Genomic DNA, 22,451 nt, shown 5'->3' with positions numbered 1-22,451 from the left:
GCACTCCCCTGCTAACTTCTAAAATGCCAAGATTCCAACTGAAGAATATAATCTTAGCAGAAATTAAATTCGTAATATTGATAATAAAGTCAAAATTACGAGAGTAAAGTTGTGCCAATTACATAATTATGAGATTAAAGATATTATTTTGAGAATACAATTCTATGATAATTTGGTGTAGAATAAAATAAAGAATTTTGTGAAACATTTAGGGATTTTCTGGTTTTTTTTATTGCAGGTTACAACGTCACGCCAGAAAGTGGCGACAAATTTCAAGGTTACTTGATCTTTTGAACGAGTCACTGAATCGTTTGCTAATTGATTCATTCAATCATTCATTCAGGAGCAAAGCGCGACTGTTGTTTACTTCTCAGCGATTCAGTCATAAATTTTAAAACTTCGTTGGTGGAGCAAAACAGACAAACTGACTTTCACTATTGCCTCTAAAATGTAAGTCACTCATACTTAGCTTTTTGTTTATTGAACTGTATCTACCTTATTTTCCTGTAAGAGCGGGCGCGGCCATTTGTAAATGTTATGAATCTGGCTTCCGGTCTTATCTGCGTTCAGCTATCTTTAGCTGTTAAAAACAGCTGGTTTTGCTGCTTGATATTGCAAATTGGTGTTTCTTACCCTATTATTTTAATGTCCTATCTTAATTATGAACAGTGGTTTGTAGTAAACAATTTTACATCCGTGCTGAAGAATAAGGTGGATAAAATTATACTCAGTCAGTAGGCTATATATTTTATATAGAGTGAATATAATGCAAGTATTAGCTCACAAAATAATTTGTTCTGACTTACTGGTTTGAGAATGAACAATAACACAAACAGCTGTTTATTTGTATAAAGTATGTAAAAATATGACTTAAAAAAAACAGATGTCAAGTGGACAAATGTTATTGTGATTCAGCTCATTACTCTTCGATCTGGAGAAAATCTAGTACAAGAATATCAATGAGAGAAAAATATAGGCTACTCTTTCTTTATGTACTACCACATAAAGATAGTTTTTTCGTATAGTGATGGGTAGAGATGTTTCTATACAAAATAATATATATATATATATATATATATATATATATATATATATATATATATATATACTGTCACATTAATTTTATTCAATAATATTAAACATTATTGCATTTTTTGTGTATAATGAAAATAACCTTGAAGCATTCAGCATTTTATAACCTGAATCCTTGTTTTACTTTGTTTCAGTACATTTTATTCATTAATGGTATGTCAATATTAAAAATATATACAATGGAATGAGACTCCGACAGAAAAACAGCAAAGATCACTCACACACGACAATACTGACATAAAATAGTACTGATAAGGACAGACTGGCTCTTATGAAGAAAAAATAGCAACAGTGATGGGGAAAAAATAAAACAGATGTCATCGCAGTCACAGAGCACAAGCATCTTCATTAAACACTTTTTTCTTAAAATACATTCTTGAAGGACAGCTTCAAATTGTCAGAAAAACGCTGCACAGCTGCTTTTTTTTGTTAATATTGCCACAGATATTAACGGCGATCTAAGGAAAATTGGAAAAGGAAAAAATAAAAAGTGTAAATAACCTTGACAAAATTCACACCGAGAAGCAAATCCATATGTGTACGAAACAAAAATCACTCCAATGGGTGTATGAAACAAAAATGTGACTTAAGGTATGTACAGTTTAAAATAATATAAAACAGGTGAAAAAAAACAACAAAACAATATAAAGTACAAAAATAGTTTTTGTAATAGCACTGTACAGAAATAATTGTCAATGGCAATGACAAATGGAGTCTCACATAACCATTGGCATCTTGAGCTACAATTTTTAAACAAACAAAAACAATGCCCTTAATTTTCTCTTACTCTTGGAATGAGAGAGATGGACTTGCTTGTGATTGCACCAGGCAATTCTTTCAAACAAAAAACAATAATAGCTATGAATAAATTCTCTTTTTCTGAAGATCTGAAGAAATAGCACTTTTGTCTGTAAAGGTGTGTCCAGAGATGTCTAATGGTGAGGTTTTCCAACAGATACAGTACAGACTGTGTATTTTTGTGTTTTTTTTTTAGTTTATTACAAGCATTTGTGGTTAAAAAGTATATATTTTTGTATTTTTCTTAGAAAATGACTGATTGTTTTGCTAGAGAATATCCTTATTTCTCGGCTGGGATCGTGTAGAGCTGTTTTCCTCTTTTCGACTGAAGAAAGAAAGACATGAACATCTTGGATGACATGGGGGTGAGTAAATTATCAGGAATTTTTCATACTGGAAGTGAACTTCTCCGTTATGTTAACAATAGTGACCCAAAATTGAATTACAGTCTGTATCTTGGCAATATTTAATTCTGTCGAAACAAAACTTGGTACACTTCATCGGTGCCATGATCTGAAGACATATGCCAAATTTGATTACAGCACCACCTACAGGTCAAGAGATCTGAAAAATTGCATTTTTCTTGATTATGATGCATGGGCAAACTTGTTTGTGTTTGTGATTCCGTTGGAAACTCCAGTGCTGCAAAAATGACACAATTCCCCTTTAAGCTTTAACACACTAACCTGTTTCCAAACATAGAAATGAACCAAAATTCTGTCATATTAGCCCAGCTAGCAAACTGAACAATATGTACTGTCTCCAGAATCACATCCGGGATTGTTACGAAATTCACGTACAAGGCACACATGTCTTTATGACTCTTTAATAATGTTTCATAAATCCAGTTCATAATTCTTATTGTCATGAGAGTTGCATAAAAAGTTATATCCTTTAGACAAGCAGAGCCGGCACAGCAGTTTAAACCCACATCTGCTCCAGGTTCATTGTTTGGCATGAGTATCCAGCACCTTTTAATGCACAAAATGAGCATTTAAAAATCTGAGTCAGCATCCAATAGCTCAGCCTCCATAAGATTGGTTCTGGAGTGTATTGGTACACCCCTCCTGCCATCTGCTCGTGGCACAACAGCAGTCCTGCCAGCATCCATCACTGAAACCTCTTGCCCTAGGTGCCGGAAAACCCCATTAGGTTGCCATGATGATTGCTGGAAGCCACCTGAATCGTCTTGCATGCTATCTCGTAGCGTCAGGGGATTGGCAAGTGGGAGGCTGGAGGGTTTATTGCGTAAGTATCCCAACCCCCCATACCTCTCCTGGTAAGGAATAGGACACGAAGGCCTGAATTCTGGGAAGGCTCCAGGTAGCATATCCTGTTCTTCCTGCTGCTGTCGCTGCTGCTCCCACAGGTTGGCCACCAGACTCCGGTGACCTGGAAGTTTTGGGAGACGGGGGACTGCACTGGGGCCAAACTCCCTCCGGTGGTAGGCAGGATTCCCTTCATCCGCTGCAGGACCTGTTGGCCGTATTTCCTTCCTTCTCTTTTTCTTCTTTCTTTTTCTTTTCATCATTTCAGGAGAAATTTCTGCTTCAACCATCCAAAGTTTGTTCCTTTCCTCTGGAGGTGGAACTGTAGGGATTATTATAGTAAATTATTACTACTATTGTTGTTGTTAAATTTTACAAAACTGCTACGATTGGTCATCAGTTACAGTTAACTATTGATTATATGTGACCCTGGACCACAATATCAGTCAATTTTCAATTGAAACTATCAAATCACAAAATCAGTCAATTTTTTGAAACTAAACTGAGATTTATACATCATCTAAAAGCTTTCCATTGATATATGGTTTGTTAGGAAAGGACAATATTTGGCCAAGATACAAATATTTGAAAATCTGGAATCTGAGGGTGCAGAAAAATCTAAATATTAAGAAAATCGTCAAAAGACCAATTTAAGTTCTTAGCAATGGATATTACTAATTAAAAATTACATTTTGATACATTTAGGGTAGGAAATTTACAAAATATCTTCATGGAACATAATCTTTACTTAATATCCCAATGATTTTTGGCATAAAAGAAAAATCGATCATTTTGATCCATACAAAGTATTGTTGGCTATTGCTACAAATAAACCCGTACTATTCCAGACTGGTTTTGTGGTCCAGGGTCACATATATTCATCAATTATTATTTCAGAACTAGAGCACTAACCAGGTGTTCCAGTGGGCGTCACTGAGATATCCTGTGGTAAAATTGCCCCTCTTCTAGCCACCATCTTGGTCACATGTTGGGCCCATGCAGAAGACATTTCCATCGATGGCTCATTCAGGTCAAAGTTGATACCCGCTGTATAAATAGTAGAAAAATGTCCAATATAAAGAGTGAAAACACTTTCAAGCACTTTCAAATGCAACTAATTGACCTTTAGCTTTGAGGTCATTATAGGAGAAGGTGAAGGTGCATAGGACAAGGTGCTTACCCACAGGTCCCTCATGAGAAACGGTGTGCATGCTGAAGGACAGCTCTTTTTCTGGATCCTTCTGCAGTTCTTTTCGCTTTGAGAATGCCTTGGCAATCATTTTACTCTTCTTAATGCGTTTCGGCTCATCATCACTTCGTCCAAGAATTCTTGGATTGAGAGAAAATAGGTTTTAGTCGAAAAGAAATTAAGGTTTTTGAGAAAAAGATTCCAGAAGTTTTCTCCATATAGTGGACTTCAATGGAAGTCAATGGGTTGAAGGTCCAAATTGCAGTTTCAGTGCAGCTTCAAAGGGCTCTACACGATCCCAGCCAAGGAAGAAGAATCTCGTCTAGTGAAACAATCAGTCATTTGCTACAGAAAATAAAATGTATATACATTTTTAACCACAAATGCTCATTTTATTCTAGCTGTGCGACTTTGCACACTATGTAATCACGTTGGATCACGCATGGTTTGTTCTTCGTCTGTGTACTGCGGTTCAAATCTTACTTTTTCCTCCAACTTTAAAATTGTCGAACATTGTTGTTTTAAAGAGGGTTCTTTGTATGTTTGCTTTATAAACACTGGGTCGGTACTTCCATCTACATCACATGTGACCTTTCCAACATGTTTACATAATGCGTGAAGTCAAGCTAGTGCAAGATGAACATTTGTGGTTAAATAGTATATACATTTTCAATTTTTTGCTAGACAAGACCCTTATTCCTTGAACCTTTTGAAGCTGCTTTGAAACTACAGTTTGGACCTTCAACCCGCTGATCCCCATTGCAGACCACTATATGGAGAAAAATCCTGGATTGTTTTCCTCAAAAACCTTAATTTTCTCTGTATGTTTGTTACCTGAACCAGGTGCGTTTCCAGATAAGAATCGTGGCCTTCGTCCAGACCCACGTGCTCATTGCGATGCCTGTGCCGAACATTGAGAAAAGGTTGATCTTCTCCACCAGCAGACTAGGCCTGTTCTTGATGGCACACTCTGGGATCGGCTTATTGGTCTGGTGAGCTATAGTGACATTCGCCTCACATCTGTATTAAAAACCAGATTTGTTACATGACAGCACTAGTAGCCCTTTACAGCATCACAACCATAAAACAAAGTATGGTAGAGAAGGTAACACACATGCTGTGTTCTCCATGTCTGCAAAATGCTTTTTCTTTGTCTAGAAAAGCTAAATGATAGAAAAAATACTCACAATACATATTCCCTGAAGCTTTTTTCCCACTCAGCTTGGTTGAAAAAGTCATAGAAATGACAGCCGAAAGTGATGAAAACAAAACCAAAGGCCAAGAATCCAAATATACCTAAGAAATGAGAAAAAAAAACCATGAAAAAGATGCATAAGTAAGTCAAAGATTCACAGAATTTTCATCAAGAGTGAATAAAGATATGTTTCGCAAACAAACTATTAAGCATATATCATAATAAGATATCATAATGTTATTACAATAGCTGGGGTATAAGTAATTACAGTACACCTTCATTACTGACATTTGTATTGTCATATGGGTTGTATTTTAAATTTAAACACTCCAATAATTGGGGTGGTTGACATTTTGTTCTTAATGAAAACTTTTTAATTTAAAGAGGAATCTGAAACTTACCAAGCCTCAGCATGGTTTCATTTATTTTACTAGCAGCTTTTTCACTGAGCAATCCCGGATGGTTACTTTTAATGGAAAACAACGTCATAACCCCTGGAAAACAAGAGTTTTGTATCAATCCACATGGATAAACCCATCTCTTTATGCCACTGTCAAACAGAATGAAAATACCTCCCTCACCTCGTATCAGGAAATAGCCACCAACGACCAGGACCACCCCGATAGGAGCCAGAACAAACCCTGCACGGTATTTGTAGTTCTTATAGCCAACAAAGCAAATGCCGCTAACCGAATCTCCATCCACCTGTGGAATATTTCATAGTGTCAAAAAACCCCACTGTGAATACGCTTTGTTAACTGTACAAAAATGCAATGGCTTTACCTCTGCAAGGGCCAGTATAGCAACTGTCAGTATGAAAGGAACAGACCACGTGACCAGGTGAAAATAGGACGTTTTCCCAGACAGAGGCTGATGGGTGGTGCCCAAGGCTTTGAACGATGTGTGCCAGGCATAAGTGAGCATAACAAACCAAATAACCCCAGACATTAGGGAATAATACACAATGACGAAGATAATCACGCATGATAGCGTCTCGGTGGATCTAGAGAAAAACAAGCCGTGGAAAACGGGCATTATTCATACAAATTATTATTACTGTTCAGTCCAGTTACTTTTCTTGGCTATCAAATGTTCCTGACCATCAATATTTGTAATATGCAGCGTAACTCTAATTTACTGTAATACAATCTTTTGGTGGATTTTCCATTGGCTTCATACTTACGATGGCTCTCCAAGCCGCATAGTGTCATCGCTTTTGCACACAATCTCCTTGCGGGCTCCATCCATGAACTGAGCGAGCCATCCAATACTTCCGATAAAGAAACATGCGTTGACGTAGAAGAGGATCACAGCGGGGTAACGGTTGGAATTCTTCCAGTCGGCGAGAAATGTGGCCTGTGGGAAATTGCAAGCAGGAATAACATGCAAAATTAAAGACTGCAGCCCAAACTACTTTCTGTCAGAAATAGGCCTACTGCACACCAGGATGTCAGCCAGTCTGAGACGACGAAAACCCGTCGTCACCACTTCACCTACCAGCGTAAAGAAGGTACACAGGAGAGTGAGGGAGCCAAAGATGGCAATGTAGTTGTGCATGTCCGAATGCTCCTCTTCCGTGAATAGAGGATTGTTGCATTGGATCCCACAACCTTCCACGTCCTTGTACCAACTTGTCTGGATGTCGGTTTTGACCAAGGGAGCCTCACACTGTCCAGAAATGTTGAATTTGATCTTCTGGACCTCATTCTGAAAGTCAAAAAGTCAGTTTGGTCAGTTTGCACATCTTGTGCAATCCTGTTTTGGGTGTATGTGAATGGATGACTTACCTGGCAACCCTTAGGGAACTGCTCCTTGTTTTCACACTTGAGGAAGTTGGGCCAGCCCCTCTCCCGCTCCACAATACTGCAAGGTTTGCGTGTAGCTTGGCACAGGTGCTGGCTGGGCAGTTCGACCTTTCCATTCTCACATTTTGGCATGTAAATGGCACACAGCAACGGCTGAATGACAGCCCAACAGCGAGGAGCATTTCTCAACCCTGAGCACAAGAGATTGGGAGATTAGACGTTAATTGTCTGGGAAAATAGTCTCTAATTTTCATTGGCTTTGTCAAAATTTTATTTAGAGAGTTGAATCAGGATATTCATAAAGTTTAGCTGCATTCATTGGATATTTGTGACCCTGGGCAACAAGACCAGTCTTAAGTAGCACAGGTATACTTGTAGCAATAACTAATACATTGTATGGGTCAAAATTATTGATTTTTCTTTTATGCCAATAACCATTAGGATATTAAGTAAAGATCATGTTCAATGAAAATATTTATTAAATTTCCTACCATAAATATATCAAAACTTAATTTTTGGTTAGTAATATGCATTGCTAAGAACTTCATTTGGACAACTTTAAAGGGGATTTTCTCAATAATTTCTCAAATAGTTGTATGTTGGCCAAATATTGTGCTATCCTAACAAACCAAACATCAACGGAAAGCTTATTTATTCAGCTTTCAGCTGATTTATACATCTCAATTTCAAAAAATGGACCCTTATGACTGCTTTTGTGGTCACATTTAAAGACTTTCCTGCAAAACAACAGAAACCATCACAGAAATTCCAAAGGTTTCCACTACAAATACCATTACAAATATCAAATTTTAACTATTTTAAAACCATCAAAAAATGGTTTCCTGTAGTGTGTTTTGGGACATATTCCATTAGCATTTAGTGGTTTTAACAAGCAACCAATAAAAGGTGACCAATTATCAGTAGAGACCAATAAGCAGCATTACAGTGTTTCATTAAAACCAGTACAATTCCCATTAAAATCATTACAAATTCTGTGATGTTTCTATTGTTTTTTTTTCCCAGCAGAGTTGGTACAATAGTTTTTGTTTTCATATTTATAAGAAATGGCCCATGGGCAATGGACTTTCAGGAACAATCCAGGAAACTTTGGGAATAAGGTGTGAATGTGAGAGGAAGGAGGTGAATTGCTCATTATGGGGCTCTTGTGAAAATTAAGAACATGATGGCATTAATGGCTGATGCAAAAGTCATTTAAAGCTGGATTTGTCATATAATAATTTATTATAAATAACTTTGCTTACTATGATTCCCAAAATCATTAAGGCATTAAGGTAATATTATTGTTCTGCAAAACATTTCTAACTCCAGCCAATTTGCATGTAAATTGCATTGGAAACATAATGTATTCAGCAATATTCAGTGATACAAAACTGACATACAATCAAAAACGCTAAGAATTAAAATGATTACATCCAGGATTACAGTAAGTAAAATAATTCAATAGTCCCTAAAGAGAACATACAACTAAAATAAATGCATTTATGTAGCCTACATAATAAAATAGTAACTTACCAGACCACATGGCCAGTTTCTCCAAAGCTTCCTCCTGAGTTTCTGAGTCTTCAGCCAGAACTAGAGACGTGTGCGTGTACGGCAAAGGTGAACCAAGGCACGTATTGTATTTTAGTACTTCACAAGTTGTGGATTTCTTGCAAAAGTCGTTGAACACCGTTTCGTTTGGGTGCAAGATGACCGCCTGAGCAATAATAGAGGTTGCTGCCCAGATCCAAAGCATCCAAAAGCCTCCAACAATGAAGCGCTTGGAGGACATCTTGGAGGCGCAACAATGTAGCGATGTTTCATCAAATGTTTCCAAATAAACTGCCGATCTCCACTCCGCTGAAGGTTTCAAACCAAGTCAAAATGTGGGTATTTCCTCGATTCCCGATTCGACATTTTCCCCTTTAAAAGAAACGTCTTTTCGTCCGACTCCAAAGTTTTTTATGCCTCCTTTTTCTCTCACATACTATTGAAAATCTCTTCATCCTACAAACTCGGTGGGTGAAAAGTCGTAAACAAAAGTTGCGTTTTAAACTCCAGCGCAAGGTTCAGCCAAGCTCCGGTTTTCGCTACTCTAAAAAGTTTGAAGAAACCAAATAGCGTTCACCATCCCCCACTTTTGTGATGGAGGAAAAAATGTTGCCTTGAAAAGTCTGGGACTGGGACTGTAACTTGATCCCGGGGCTGCGCGCTCCGTCCCCCTCGAGCGCGCCCCCGCGTCCCCCAGTTTACAGCAAAACCAGAGTGCGAGAAATGTTGTCAAAACTCATCTGCTCATTTGACGGAGACCTTAGATCCAGTGATCCTAAAATGTCTTTCAGTTTCACAAGAATCCGTTTTTTTTCTGACTCTGGTATGCACAAGGAGGGGGTGCACATACACACAAATAACAAAAACTGCTCCCCTCCCATCCCCCTCATGCTGGGGAAAAGCAGCCCATGCCAGCCTACAGAATATTTACATGCTTCATACCTACCCTCATGTCTGATCTTATCATATTTACCCTTTGGATTTTCATGTCATATTTGCCTTCATTTCTTGTACATAAGAATCATTTTTTTCATTCATTCATATATTATTCTGTTTTTTATATTTTCGCTTTTTTCTTTTTCTGCCATATAAGAAAAAAGTCATACTTTAGTGAACCCTATTAATGCCATATATATGTCATAATGTTTTGAATGTTTTATATCACCTTTTACGACTTTTTTTTTTTATCTCAGTATGATTATGGTAACAATTGGCAATAAGGTTCATTAATGTTATCTACATTAGTTAACATGAAATAAGATAGAACAAGACTTCTACAGCATTTTTTTTTTATCTTAGTTGATGTTAATTTCAGCATTTACTAGTGCATTATTGAAATAAGTTTTGTTTGTCAACATTAGTTAATGCACTGTGAACTAACATGAACAAACAATGAACGGCTGTATTTTTATCAACTAACATTAATATTATTCATTGTTCATTCATTTTAGTTAATACATTTGCTCATGTTAACAAATGAAACCTTATTGTAAAGTGTTGCGTAATTATTTTATATATTTTTTTCTTACATTTTGGTTATGACTTAGTATCTCATAATTTTATCTCATAAATATGACAAAATTTCAACTTTTCATATATAAATTACGACCTTTATGTGCTAATTATGATTTACCAAGTATTTTTAGACGTTTTATATCACATTTATCACATTATCAGCTCTTTATCTCATTATGACTTAGTATCTCTTAACTTGGACTTTTATTTTTTAATTTTGACTATTTATCTCATAATTTTGACTTTTCCTTTAATGTTAATTATGACTTAGTATCTCATAATTTTGACTATCTCATAAATATGACTTCTAGGCCCGGTTTCACAGACAGGGCTTAGACTAAGACAGGATTAGGCCATAGATCAATTAGGACATTTAAGTAATTTTTATAAACATGCTTAGAATAAAACATTACTGGTGTGCATCTTAAAACAAAAAAAGGCATCGATATATTTTTAAGATCAGTCAGTGCAAGTTTATTTCAGTTGAAACAGCTCAGTCTTACATTTTAGTCTAGGACTAGGCTTAAGCTCTGTCTGTGAAACCGGGGGCTAGTCTCATAATTTCAATTTAGTATGTCTTAACTTGGACTTTCATTTCATAATTTTGACTTCATCTTATAGTTTCAACTTTTCATATCATAATTACAACTCGTATGTGCTAATTATGATTTAACAGGAAATTTTTGGATGTTTTATATCACATTTATCAGCTCTTTATCTCTTTATGAATTAGTATCTCTTAACTTGGACTTTTATTTTATATTTTTGACTTTTTAACTCATAATTGTGACTTTTTCCTTTCATTTTATTTATGATTTAGTATCTCATAATTTGGCTTTTTTATCCGTTATAACTTAGTATCTCATAATTTTAGTATCTCATAATCTCATAAATATGACTTTTAGTCTCGTAATTTCAATTTTTCATATAATAATTATGACTTAGTGTCTCTTAACTTGGACTTTTATTTTATAATTTTGACTTTTTATCTCATAATTTTGACTTTTTCCTTTCATTTTAGTTATGATTTAGTATCTCATAATTTGGCTTTTTTATCTGTTATAACTTAGTATCTCATAATTTCAGTATCTCATAATCTTATAAATATTACTTTTAGTCTTGTAATTTCAATTTTTCATATAAAAATTATGACATAGTGTCTCTTAACTTGGACTTTTATTTTATAATTTTGACTTTTTATCTCATAATTTTGACTTTTTCCTTTTTCTTTTTAATTATGACGCATTATCTCATAATTTTAGCTTTTCTTTTAATTATGACTCTTATGTGCATATTATGATTTAACATAGGGATTTTTGGATGTTTTATATTACATTTATCAGATCTTTGACTCATTATGACTTAATATCTCTTAGCTTTGACTTTTTCCTTTCATTTTAGTTATAACTTAGCATCTCATAATTTTGACTTGTCTCAAAATGTCAATTTTTTTAATGTCATAATTACAACAGTTATGTGCTAAATATGATTTACCAAGGATTCTTTTCCCCTTTTGTGGCGGAAATGGGCTTCCATAGTGATGAGAGAGAAACAGGATGTTGGCAATTCACTGTATACACAAATGTAATGATGGTTAAAAATCTCTACAGTCGTGTAACGAAGAACACAATGTATGGGATACATAATATAAACTAACATGAAAAATGAATACACAAAAAGTACTTTAAACAATTTTACATTGTTAATCAAGTGAAACTTTGCGGTTTAGACTCAAAAAACAGGACTTTAATGTTGATGAAGTACCTTTACCACACATTGCATTGTGATTCATGACTGAGTTTATCTCATTTAATCGTTTCAAATCATTATTTTCATCTTATTCCCACGGGTGCAAAACAAAGCTCCAATTTGGCTGTCTCCATAGCAACTAAAAGGACTTTTCAAGGGAGGGGAATGAACTTCGAATAGTTTGGTGTATCAGATTTAGACAGCAGCACTTGTTGCTGTCGATGTGGTTGGTAAGCTATGCTGCGTGTTCCCAACACAGGGCCTCCTTAAAAAGCCCATCTAACATGGCCGCTGTAGAATGAGTCAGAGGGAGGCACAGACCGGGGACCACACACAAACACACTCATGCTCTAAATGGGAGAGTCTGGCTCGAAACATCTACCTCCCTCATTTTTTACACACGCACTGCCTATTGCTTTCCTATACATTGGCATTCAATACCTCTGCTGCTGTGTTTTCATATTTCAGCGCTTTTTTCACACTGGTGTTTAAATAACGTTAACAAACTGAAGGTGTCTGCCACACTGTCTGTTTGGATTTCACTGAGTTTCTCATGAGTTCTCGGCTGCTCTCTTGGTTTCACTGCACCTGGTATGCATTTCCTCACATGTCTATGAATGCGTCTTTGTAACGTGTGTTAGACTTAAACTTACCACCAATAAAAAGCCTAAGCATTCATGTGCAACTCAGTAAAACTCAGTTGTCAGACTGGAGTTGGAATATGCCCTGCAGGTGACTATTTGAAGACTAATAAATCAAAAGAAATTTACAAAAGTGATTTTATGTCCATAGAAAGCTCATTAAATGTAAGTGAAGTGTCTACTTTTAAGGTTTCAAATAAGTTTTTGGAGAATAAAATGTCAAATTTTGGTGGAAATAATGTCACATTGTCATTCAGTGTAACACACTATTTATGCTTATTCTGACTTGTACATATTCAAATATATAAAGGAATAAGGGAGCATATTACATTTTATTGTGTTTTAAATGAGTAAAAAAAAATCTTACTGACAAATGGACAAAACCTAGGATAGTGGCAAATTGTAAAAATGTAGAATTACAATTTATTAGTATTTGGGGTGAAAGTAATTTGTCTTTTAATATGTAATAAATTGATTTTTCTTGTAAATATGCCTGACAAGACTGTTACACTAAATTACATTTTAGTGGGTGTCTTCTGTAAATTAGGAAAAAAATTCTGATTATTTTTTTTTTTGCTCAGAAAAGCAAAACAAATATGCAATGAAATTAAACAGAAAACGTTTTAATATTTTTTTTTTTTTGGAAAACAACAATTTAAAGCAGTATTACACTTGTTGTTTTTATGCATAAATCCTTTTATGTCTTTAACCCATTTACATCTCTATAATGCCATAATAATAACTACAAAGTTTCCTTCTGTTAAAATAAGTATGAAATTGGATTTTTAATAATAATGAGAATGACACAAATATTTATATTTTAAAAAATATTTTTATTTACATTTTTTATAAAAAGGGATAAATCAAAACGCCATAGAAACTGTAAAATTTACTATTGTTTGTAACAGCAAAGTAAACACCTGTATCTCTGGCCAAATCAAACATGTTGTGTTTGTTCAGACTATAAGCAGATTTTTTATAGCCAGATTTTGTTGACTGGGGAGTCATAAGTCTAGTTGATTAGTGAACTATAGTATAAAACCAATACTCTTTAAATGTTTTTGTGCTTCTTAAAATATATTCTTGGAAATAATACTTAAATAATAATATGAAACTAATATAGAAGTTAAGAAGCACATATGACAGTATACACTTGTTAAAGTGAAATTTTAGGCTAAATAAAGTGAATAAAAATACTTTAATTTCTATTTAAAGGGACAGTTCACCCAAAAATGATTACTCGCCCTCATGTTGTTCCAAACCCGTAAGACCTTCGTTGATCTTCAGAACACAAATTTAAGAATTTTTCTTTGTGCACAAAAAGTATTCTCATAGCTCAAAGGTTGAACCACTGATGTCACATGGACTATTTTTTTTTTTTTTTTTTTACCACCTTTCTGGTCAGAAAGCTTTCGGATTTCATCAAAAATATCTTAATTTGTGTTCTGAAGATAAACAAAGGTCTTACAGGTTTGGAACGACATGAGGGTGAGTAATTAATGACAGAATTTTTATTTTTGGTTGAACTATCCCTTTAAATCTCAGATGTTTTTAATATCTACCAACACAAGTTTGTTTTTAAAATGATCCATACTGGAACTCAATAAATATCATATGAAAACATTTTTCACCATCCTTTGCTAGGATCACACATTTTTGTGCTCATAAAATATCCAAGAGTTTGACTATTCCTTATATCTTACAATATTCTGGTTTATAAAATATCATACAATTGACCTTATACATGAAAACGTGTCTTGGTTGCCTGTTCTTATAGTTCTTCTTCCAGTCTATGTCAGTCACTTCAGGCAGCATTGAGTTCTTTCATTAAGAGCTTTCTATAAAAAAGACATTAGCTCCAGGGGTCTGAGCGATGTTGTTGGTTGTAGCTCTGTAGCTTAATCTGATCCTGGATTTGATTAACAAGGACCTGAGAGAGGAGGATCCCAACCAACTGAAATAGAGAAGAAATCTAAGGTCATTAATTACTCATCCGCATGTCGTTCCAAACCTGAAAGACTTTCATTCATCTTTGGAACACAAATTATGATATTTTTGATCAAATCTGAGAGCTTTCTGACCCTGCATAGACAGCATTGTGACTACCACATTCCATGTCCAGAAAAGTAGTAAGGACATCATTAAAATAGTCCTAACTACCTTTCTGGGCCTTGAATGTGCCAGTTGTGTTGCTGTCTATGCAGGGTCGGAAAGCTCTCTCAGATTTATCAAAAATATCATAATTTGTTTTCCAAAGATGAACGAAGGCCTTTAGGCTTTGGAATGACATGAGGTTCAGTAATTAATGACAGAATTTTCATTTTTGGGTTATATTATTATGTCAAGTGATACCTGTGGGATGGCCAGGCCCAGCGCAATGCCTCCCAACAGAAACAGGTTACTGTGGATCCAGTTCACCACTTTATCAATGCAGCCATTGGTGTTAATGAAGGCACTAGCTTCACTATATTCCAGCCGCTGCACCCCATGACCACACATGGTATTTATAACAGTCTGACAAAACAGAAAAAACAAAACAGAGTGGTATTAGGGGAGAGACATTTACTATATCACATATATAATACTTCAAATTAATAGTGAAAACATCCATTTGGAGCCTTTTCTCACCTCCACTTTGGAGAGCAAGCAGCAAGAGAAGGGCACAGAACAGCGTTCTCTGCTCGGGTTCTCGTTTGAACAATTGAAGTACATGTTCTGAGACCAATCCATGTAAGAGATTCCCCCACAGCAGTTAAACTGATCATTCATAAAACAAAAAAATCATTAGAATCTATTACAATTATAATATGTGACCCTGGACCACAAAACCAGTCTTAAAAATACATTGTACGGCTCAAAATAATCGATTTTGAGTTTTTTTAATGCCAAAAATCATTAGGGTATTAAGTAAAGATCATGTTCCATGAAGACATTTTGTAAATTTCCTACCATAAATATGTCCTAACAAACCATACATCAATGGAAAGCTTATTTATTCAGCTTTTAGATGACGTATAAATCTCAATTTCAAAAAACTGACCCTTATGGCTGGTTTTGTGGTCCAGGGTCACATATGTGTTTTACAAGTGTACATATCTCTGACCTGTTTTTGCCCATAGTCGATGAGGTTCTGAAGATCTATATCATTCCTGTAATGCTTGATGGCGTTGTCAACCATTTCTGTTACTTTGCCACGTGCCTGTAGAGGATACATTTAATTGAAAATGTTAGATTATTACAATTGTCATCTAAAAAAGCTGATGCTTGTACTGTAAATAAACACATTACACTGGTAGGTGACAGACAGTAGAGGGCGCACTGTGTCAACTAAAAATCCAGAATGTTTGTGTCTGTAAGTTTTGTTATAGCATGTTCACACAGTTTAAATAGTGTGTACTTATGCCCGACTATACAAAGCCTTCACAAAGACAGGGGATTTAATAGTGCACTTAAATGCTATATTGTAATCTGATGAATTAAAGGTAAATCAAACAAAGACACAATTTAGAATTAAATGTGCGTTGGTTACTTGTGTAAATACAACCCGAGTTCACATTAGCTCTACAGAATGGCTTGTAGCATTGGTAGCATTACCATACTAATCTGATTCATGATGGTTTTTACCTTGTCTGAGAAGACAAAACCCAGAATGCCAGCCACTAGCTGCAGCAGAAAGATGATAGTCAGGATGATGCAGAACTGCAAAGGAATTTGAGTTTGTTTTATGTTTTACAATTTCTATTAAAATGTACCTTGCACATTTTACAGTGGAGTCCTATAATCTATAAATACTTAATAGATACTTGACATTGTCCTGCATGAAAATTGCAGGCTGATTGGGAGATGCTTGCAGGGAAGGAACTGCATGTTGCTAAAGGAGGTTCTGATAAATATTTGTATTCACCCTGTTATGTGTCTGTTTAAGAGGCCCAACTCTTCCATGACACATCCTCTTCCACCTTTCACTGACTTCTTTACAAACTTGGGCTTCAGTTTTTACAAACTGTCATCTTGCAATCTCAGTAAAAATTGGAGAAATGCTAGCAGTTAAATAGGGTTTGTCATATAATTAAGGAAATTAGCACCAGGTGCCAGATTAACACCAATAACTTGGAGGTTTTACGATTTTTATACTGTGCTTCAGAATACAATTCATGTATGAAATGTGCTTAAAACTGCACTTCTACTCCAGTTAGGAAAACCTCCTAATATAGGACTAAGCAGTGACCTTGAAATTTAGGAAATTATAGGTTTGTTCTCAAAATTATCTTCACTGTAAATACTTTGCTGATTCAAAAACACAAATTATACACACATAATATGAGCAAAAGTGTCCTGATGCTACAGTTCTGATCAGGCAGCTGGCTTTATTTCTGACTTACCGTCTGCAGTAAACATATGTTTTCCCTCAGGGAACCCACACAGCCACAGAACGTGATGAAGAACATGAGAATGCCCACTATCATCAGTAATAGAGCAGGATCCACGGACAAACAGGCCAGCGCTGTCTCTATAGAGTAAAATAGAGATATTTCAGATAGATAGACAATTTTTTGGCACTATGGACAAGTAAACATTATCTATAATACAGTATTTACGCAATTTTAGCTCAGTAACCCCTATATTACTAGACATTGTGAATTAAGTTATTTATAGTTGACTTTCTACAACGGTACTGTTACTGAGTTACTGGTTGCTGCTTTTACATAATTAGCTTCGATGTCTAGGAGGCTACATAAATACAGCTATCTGAGGATATAAACCTTGATCTGACCAGTGGGTTTTCAGAGTAAACACACTTACCGTGTTTAACTATCCTGGAATAAACTCCAATAGATATGAGGATCAGTGCGATTACCTGTGACACAAAGACAACACGTGAGCCTCTATGTTAAAACAGATCAAAAACACAGGATGGGTCTTTTGTCAATGTCATTCCTCTTCAAGGTGTGGCAGGAACAAATCCTTATTCATCAGTTTTGCTATATAAAAAAGGACTTAAGTGTTTAAATGGCTTGACAATAAAAGTAAAGACTCTTATTGTCAAGTTTAAGGTCACTTTTTAGCAAGAGCCTGTTGCTTGCCTCATACTGCTAAGTTTGTACATACTTACACTATATACAGCATCAGTATTTTTGAAAGTACTTGAGGAGAAAAGAGTACAGGAAACTCTATAGAAAGAAGTGGAGCTTCAAGGTTCATTCACTTTCTGTTTCTCACGCAACAATAGGTCCCAGTTTGTCTGACACAATGTAGCGCCCTTTTACTGACACAGCTATCGGGTTACTACGAAACTCCACATCGGGTTTCCCTGAGAAAGCAGTGTCCGTATTCTTAGACTGAGATCACTTTAAAGCCAGAAAAGATCCTAGTTGGTACCTGAATGATCTACAGCTGAGTTTTTTGTTTGTCCTGAACAGTTAAACTGCCCACTGTTCTTCAGAAAAATCCTTCAGATCCCACAAATTCTTTGGTTTTTTAGCATTTTTGTGTATTTGAACCCTTTCCAACTATGACTGTATGATTTCGAGATCCATCTTTTCACACTGAGGACAACTGAGGGACTCATATGCAACTATTACAAAAGGTTCAAACGCTCACTGATGCTTCAGAAGGAAAAACAATGTATTAAGAGCTGGGGGTGTAAACTTTTGAACAGAATAAAGATGTGTACATTTTTCTTATTTCACCTAAATATCATATTTTATTCAGTTATTCATTCTTTCAGTACTGCCCTTCAGAAACTAGAGAAGATACTTACATGTTTTCCAGAAGATAAAATAAGTTAAATTTACTCAAATATTCAAATTTCAAAAGTTTTCACCCCCCTGTGTTTCCATCTGGAGCATCAGTGAGTTATTTTATTATAACAATGTTATTGAAAATGTATCTTCATTTAATAAAAATCTTCATTTTTAACTTAGTCATCCCCAGCAGCAATTATTTAATCAGCATTTATGTTCATTATGTGCATTTGTTTTTCCAAAACCGTCCTATAAGACAGTCATCTCTTTGTGTTGATATGAGTTGCAAGTTCACTCATGTCTGAACATTTCCTGTATCCAAACGACCACAAACTATAAAACTTTTCCATTTCACAAAGGTTAATTACTGTTCTATGTAGCTTTGCACTATTACAATGAGCACAGATGTGCATCAGCACACTGAAAATGATTTTATGTACAGTATATTCAAACCCAGTAGTCAAATCCTCAGTATTATACTGCATTATCGTAAAACCACAGTTGTTCTTGAGGCCTCCAGCATGAAATCTCCTTAGGTATTTGCAAGTGCATATTTGCACCAGCAAGCATGCAATGCACTCTAATCAGACCTTAGCTTAAATCAACTGATGGTGTCCGTATAAATAGTTATATTACCTTTCTGCAAAGTATCAAAGCCTGTTTTAAATATTTTGGCTGTCTGATTCTCCCTTCTGAAGAGGCGTTATTCATTTAGGTCTATTATTCTGTAAATGCTACAGGGCAACAAATAAAGAAAGCATGGGGCCCCCACTTATCTAAACACCCTGCATCGCTCTATCAGCATATGAATCAATGAGACCCGCTGCTTAGCAACAGCCACTAGTTTAAAAAAGTTCGGGAAAGTAAACTGGCAGTATCAAGAACTTCACAAAAGAGGGTTTTGTTGATGAGGTCTAATATGAACTCATTATTATTCCAGCAAGACTTTATCGCACAGCAGGCTCAATTTATTGCGGCAAAATGCAGGCAGTGCCTCGAGTGTTTCTCAGTACATCGAGTCAAGATCAAACAGGTTAGCCTCCTGTAATGTATGTTACGCACTGTTCTGTGCTTTTCGAGGTATTCTGAGAATCTAGCCTGTGGTGCAGTGATACACGTTGGTGTTGAGACATGCCCATGGGTGATGTTTTCAGGGTTTATTCATACTAAACATAATGAAAGCAGGTCGGCCTTTAGGAATACAGGTCAAGTAGACTCATTTGACCATCATTAAGTCTGGAAGTCAACTAAGTAGGTTACATTAATTCAGTTTGTTTGAATGCAAAGCTTGCTTCGTGGTTGTGCATTAAAAAGCAGCAGTTTCAAAAGTCATTTGGTAAAATGTTAATCATTACACCACATCATGTGAGGACGAATTAAAACAACTCTACACATGCAGTATTTAGTCTCTTTGTTCTTATATATATATATATATATATATATATAGTATTTTGTTTGTGTGTATAATGTAATAGTGTATAGTGTGCCTACACAGAAAAAAAGGTACAAAAGCTGTCACTGTGATGGTATATTTTCAAAAGGTAGATTTTTGTACCTTTTAGATACAAATACATACACTTCAGGTACTAATATGTCCCTTTAAGCTACCAATATGAACTTTTTAGTTAGAAATGTGTCCATTCTGAAGTGGTACTGCACCAGTGACAGCTTTTGTATCTTTACTTCTGAGAGTGTATTTTACAAATTATTTATGTGTCTAATAATATTATGTTTCATAAACACAAAACATAAATGTATTGTTACATGATTTATATGTATACTGTAATATTATTTAATATAATATGTTATAATATAATGAGCAGCACTTACCCAAAATATCATGTTGAAGAAAAAAAGCAAATATTTTACCACCGGACTGACGAAAGAGAACTCTTCGTCGCTTTTCGGTTTTCCCATGATCAAAGGTGTGTGATGTCTCTCACCTACAAACCTTCAGCGTTCAGCTAACTTTATCTATTCAGATTTTCATCCTGAGGAATCAAATCATTCGCTCGACTCTCGTCGAGTCTCTCGTTGTTTCTTAAGCACCCTCGAGCGACGAAAATCACAAGAACGCATCGATAGCATTGCATCCGTTGTCTTAAAAGGCATTTCCTGATTTGGCAGTCAGTGAACTCGGAGAAAGCCAAACACCCATCGCATGTGCAGATGAAACACCAGTGGGCGTTTCCGTTCTCTTTTTCCTCGGTGCGAGTCACCTGTGAGACGAGAGGCTTAAATCTTCTTTTAATCTTTTTAATAACTTTATATGTTCACTTTATATTGAAGATGAACTAGTTATCCTCTTATTGAATATATATGGAGGTGCTGACCCCTCCTGGAGAGCCCTCATTACATAAAAAAGGTTATTAAAATGTTATTCACAATATAAACAAAACTTTAAAATGTCACAGTTCTGCTAATCTAAATCCATGCACAAATAATGTATTTTAGAAGTTGAAACGAGACAGAACAAGGTTCATGGCATGGCATCCTCCCTGCTCGATCATTGCACAATACATTGTAATCAGTATTGCAATGTCATATTTCTGTGCAATAAATCCAGTAGGCTTGTAACCATTAATAAGCATTTCAAAACTCTAGGATGTGCAGTCTGAGAGTGACTGGCGTAGGCCACTGTCATTTGTCACTTGATATTTTCTAAGATAATATTTCCACTTTTAAAAGTGTAACATGATTCTGACTGTTTAAAATGAAGGCTGCTAGGGTGACTACAAGAATGACAGTGTAATCATTTTTATTATGATGATGATGATGAACAGTGTTGGTTATGCAGCTATCGAAGGTTCAAACGCTCACTGATGCTTCAGAAGGAAACACAATGCATTAAAGCAATGGGTTGAAAACTTTTAGAATGTGAAGATCAGTGTAAATTTTACTTATTTTGTCTTCTGAGAAACATGTAGATATCTTCTGTAGCTTCTGAAAGGCAGTACTAAATGAAAAAAATATGATATTTAGGCAAAATAAGAAATTTTCATTCTGTTCAAAAGTTTACACCCCTGGCTCTTAGTGCATAGTTTTTCCTTCTGAAGCATCAGTGAGCATTTGATCCTTCTGTAATAGTTGCATATGAGTCCATCAGTTGTCCTCAGTGTTAAAAGGTGGATCTCAAAATCATACAGTCAATGTTGGAAAGGGTTCAAATGCACAAAAATGCTAAAAAACCAAAGAATTTGTGGGACCTGAAGGATTTTTCTGAAGAACAGCGGGCAGTTTAACTGTTCAGGACAAACAAGGGACTCATGAACAACTATCACTAAACAAACAAACTGTGAATCATTTAGGTAACAACACAGTATTAAGAACCAAGTGTATGTAAACTTTTAATCAGGGTCAATATGTAGGCAAACATATTTTATGTGAAATATCTTATTCAGGTCAGTAGTAAATAAAAAATAACATGCATTTTATATCATCCCTCTTATTTTGATAAAATAGTTAACATTTTGTCGATTCTACGAGGTGTAAGCACTTTTGACTTCAACTGGACAGTAAAATCCCTTGGTGTTTACTTGTTTTTGCATAGTTGTGACACAAGATGGCGCGCCTACATTGCACTTGCGACTGACCTTAAGTTGTTAAATTATAGAAACTAGTTTATTTTGCATAAAGTACGTTGTTTGTTCTAATCATACTTACTGAAAACTTGAATTACGCGTATAATCTCCTGGATATCATGTGTACAGTGTTTATCTCCTTTATCTTATACGCTTGAGTTAGTGAAGAACTACATGTCCCGTGTTGCTGTTCTGGCGTGAGTAGTGACGCATGAGGCACGTAGCACGTTTCTTTGCGCAGCGGATGACGCAGCTCTGTTCGGCAGTTAAAGGGCTTTCACTTGTTATACAGTAACAGGACTGTCGATGCTTACCCTCTTCTC

At 35.5% G+C, this 22,451-nt stretch overlaps 2 protein-coding genes across 2 annotated transcripts; both read right to left on the bottom strand.

Annotated features, from left to right (window-relative positions):
* Positions 1-1,213: 1,213 nt before the first annotated feature.
* Positions 1,214-9,649, bottom strand: smo (smoothened, frizzled class receptor). The gene is made up of 12 exons (XM_073838762.1): positions 8,881-9,649; positions 7,330-7,538; positions 7,040-7,249; positions 6,726-6,898; positions 6,326-6,545; positions 6,124-6,247; positions 5,944-6,036; positions 5,535-5,643; positions 5,182-5,367; positions 4,339-4,487; positions 4,071-4,205; positions 1,214-3,480 (listed from the first exon to the last, which is right to left on the bottom strand). The coding sequence occupies exons 1-12, from the start codon at positions 9,137-9,139 to the stop codon at positions 2,885-2,887; spliced, it is 2,463 nt and encodes an 820-aa protein (XP_073694863.1). The 5' UTR covers positions 9,140-9,649; the 3' UTR covers positions 1,214-2,884.
* Positions 9,650-13,621: 3,972 nt separating this feature from the next.
* tspan33a (tetraspanin 33a) lies at positions 13,622-20,659 on the bottom strand. The gene is made up of 8 exons (XM_073838301.1): positions 20,378-20,659; positions 17,607-17,661; positions 17,186-17,313; positions 16,428-16,502; positions 15,907-16,002; positions 15,432-15,560; positions 15,156-15,317; positions 13,622-14,757 (listed from the first exon to the last, which is right to left on the bottom strand). The coding sequence occupies exons 1-8, from the start codon at positions 20,462-20,464 to the stop codon at positions 14,656-14,658; spliced, it is 834 nt and encodes a 277-aa protein (XP_073694402.1). The 5' UTR covers positions 20,465-20,659; the 3' UTR covers positions 13,622-14,655.
* Positions 20,660-22,451: the final 1,792 nt, after the last annotated feature.

Source organism: Garra rufa, chromosome 4 (assembly GCF_049309525.1).
Source record: "Garra rufa chromosome 4, GarRuf1.0, whole genome shotgun sequence".
NCBI lineage: Eukaryota > Metazoa > Chordata > Actinopteri > Cypriniformes > Cyprinidae > Garra > Garra rufa.
Note: the sequence above shows the minus strand (reverse complement) of the source record. Positions and strands in the feature narration are given on the sequence as shown.

What these genes read in the sequence shown, in the direction of transcription:
- tspan33a (XM_073838301.1), bottom strand. Translation starts at nt 20,464, where the DNA reads ATGGGAAAACCGAAAAGCGACGAAGAGTTCTCTTTCGTCAGTCCGGTG. An exon ending in GTTTTGTCTTCTCAGACAAG is followed by an intron (nt 16,003 to 16,427) that starts GTAAAAACCATC and finishes TATCCTCTACAG; the next exon opens with GCACGTGGCAAAGTAACAGA. An exon ending in TCGACTATGGGCAAAAACAG is followed by an intron (nt 15,561 to 15,906) that starts GTCAGAGATATG and finishes ATGAATGATCAG; the next exon opens with TTTAACTGCTGTGGGGGAAT.
- smo (XM_073838762.1), bottom strand. Translation starts at nt 9,139, where the DNA reads ATGTCCTCCAAGCGCTTCATTGTTGGAGGCTTTTGGATGCTTTGGATC. An exon ending in CTATACTGGCCCTTGCAGAG is followed by an intron (nt 6,248 to 6,325) that starts GTAAAGCCATTG and finishes AATATTCCACAG; the next exon opens with GTGGATGGAGATTCGGTTAG. An exon ending in GACGCCCACTGGAACACCTG is followed by an intron (nt 3,481 to 4,070) that starts GTTAGTGCTCTA and finishes TAATCCCTACAG; the next exon opens with TTCCACCTCCAGAGGAAAGG.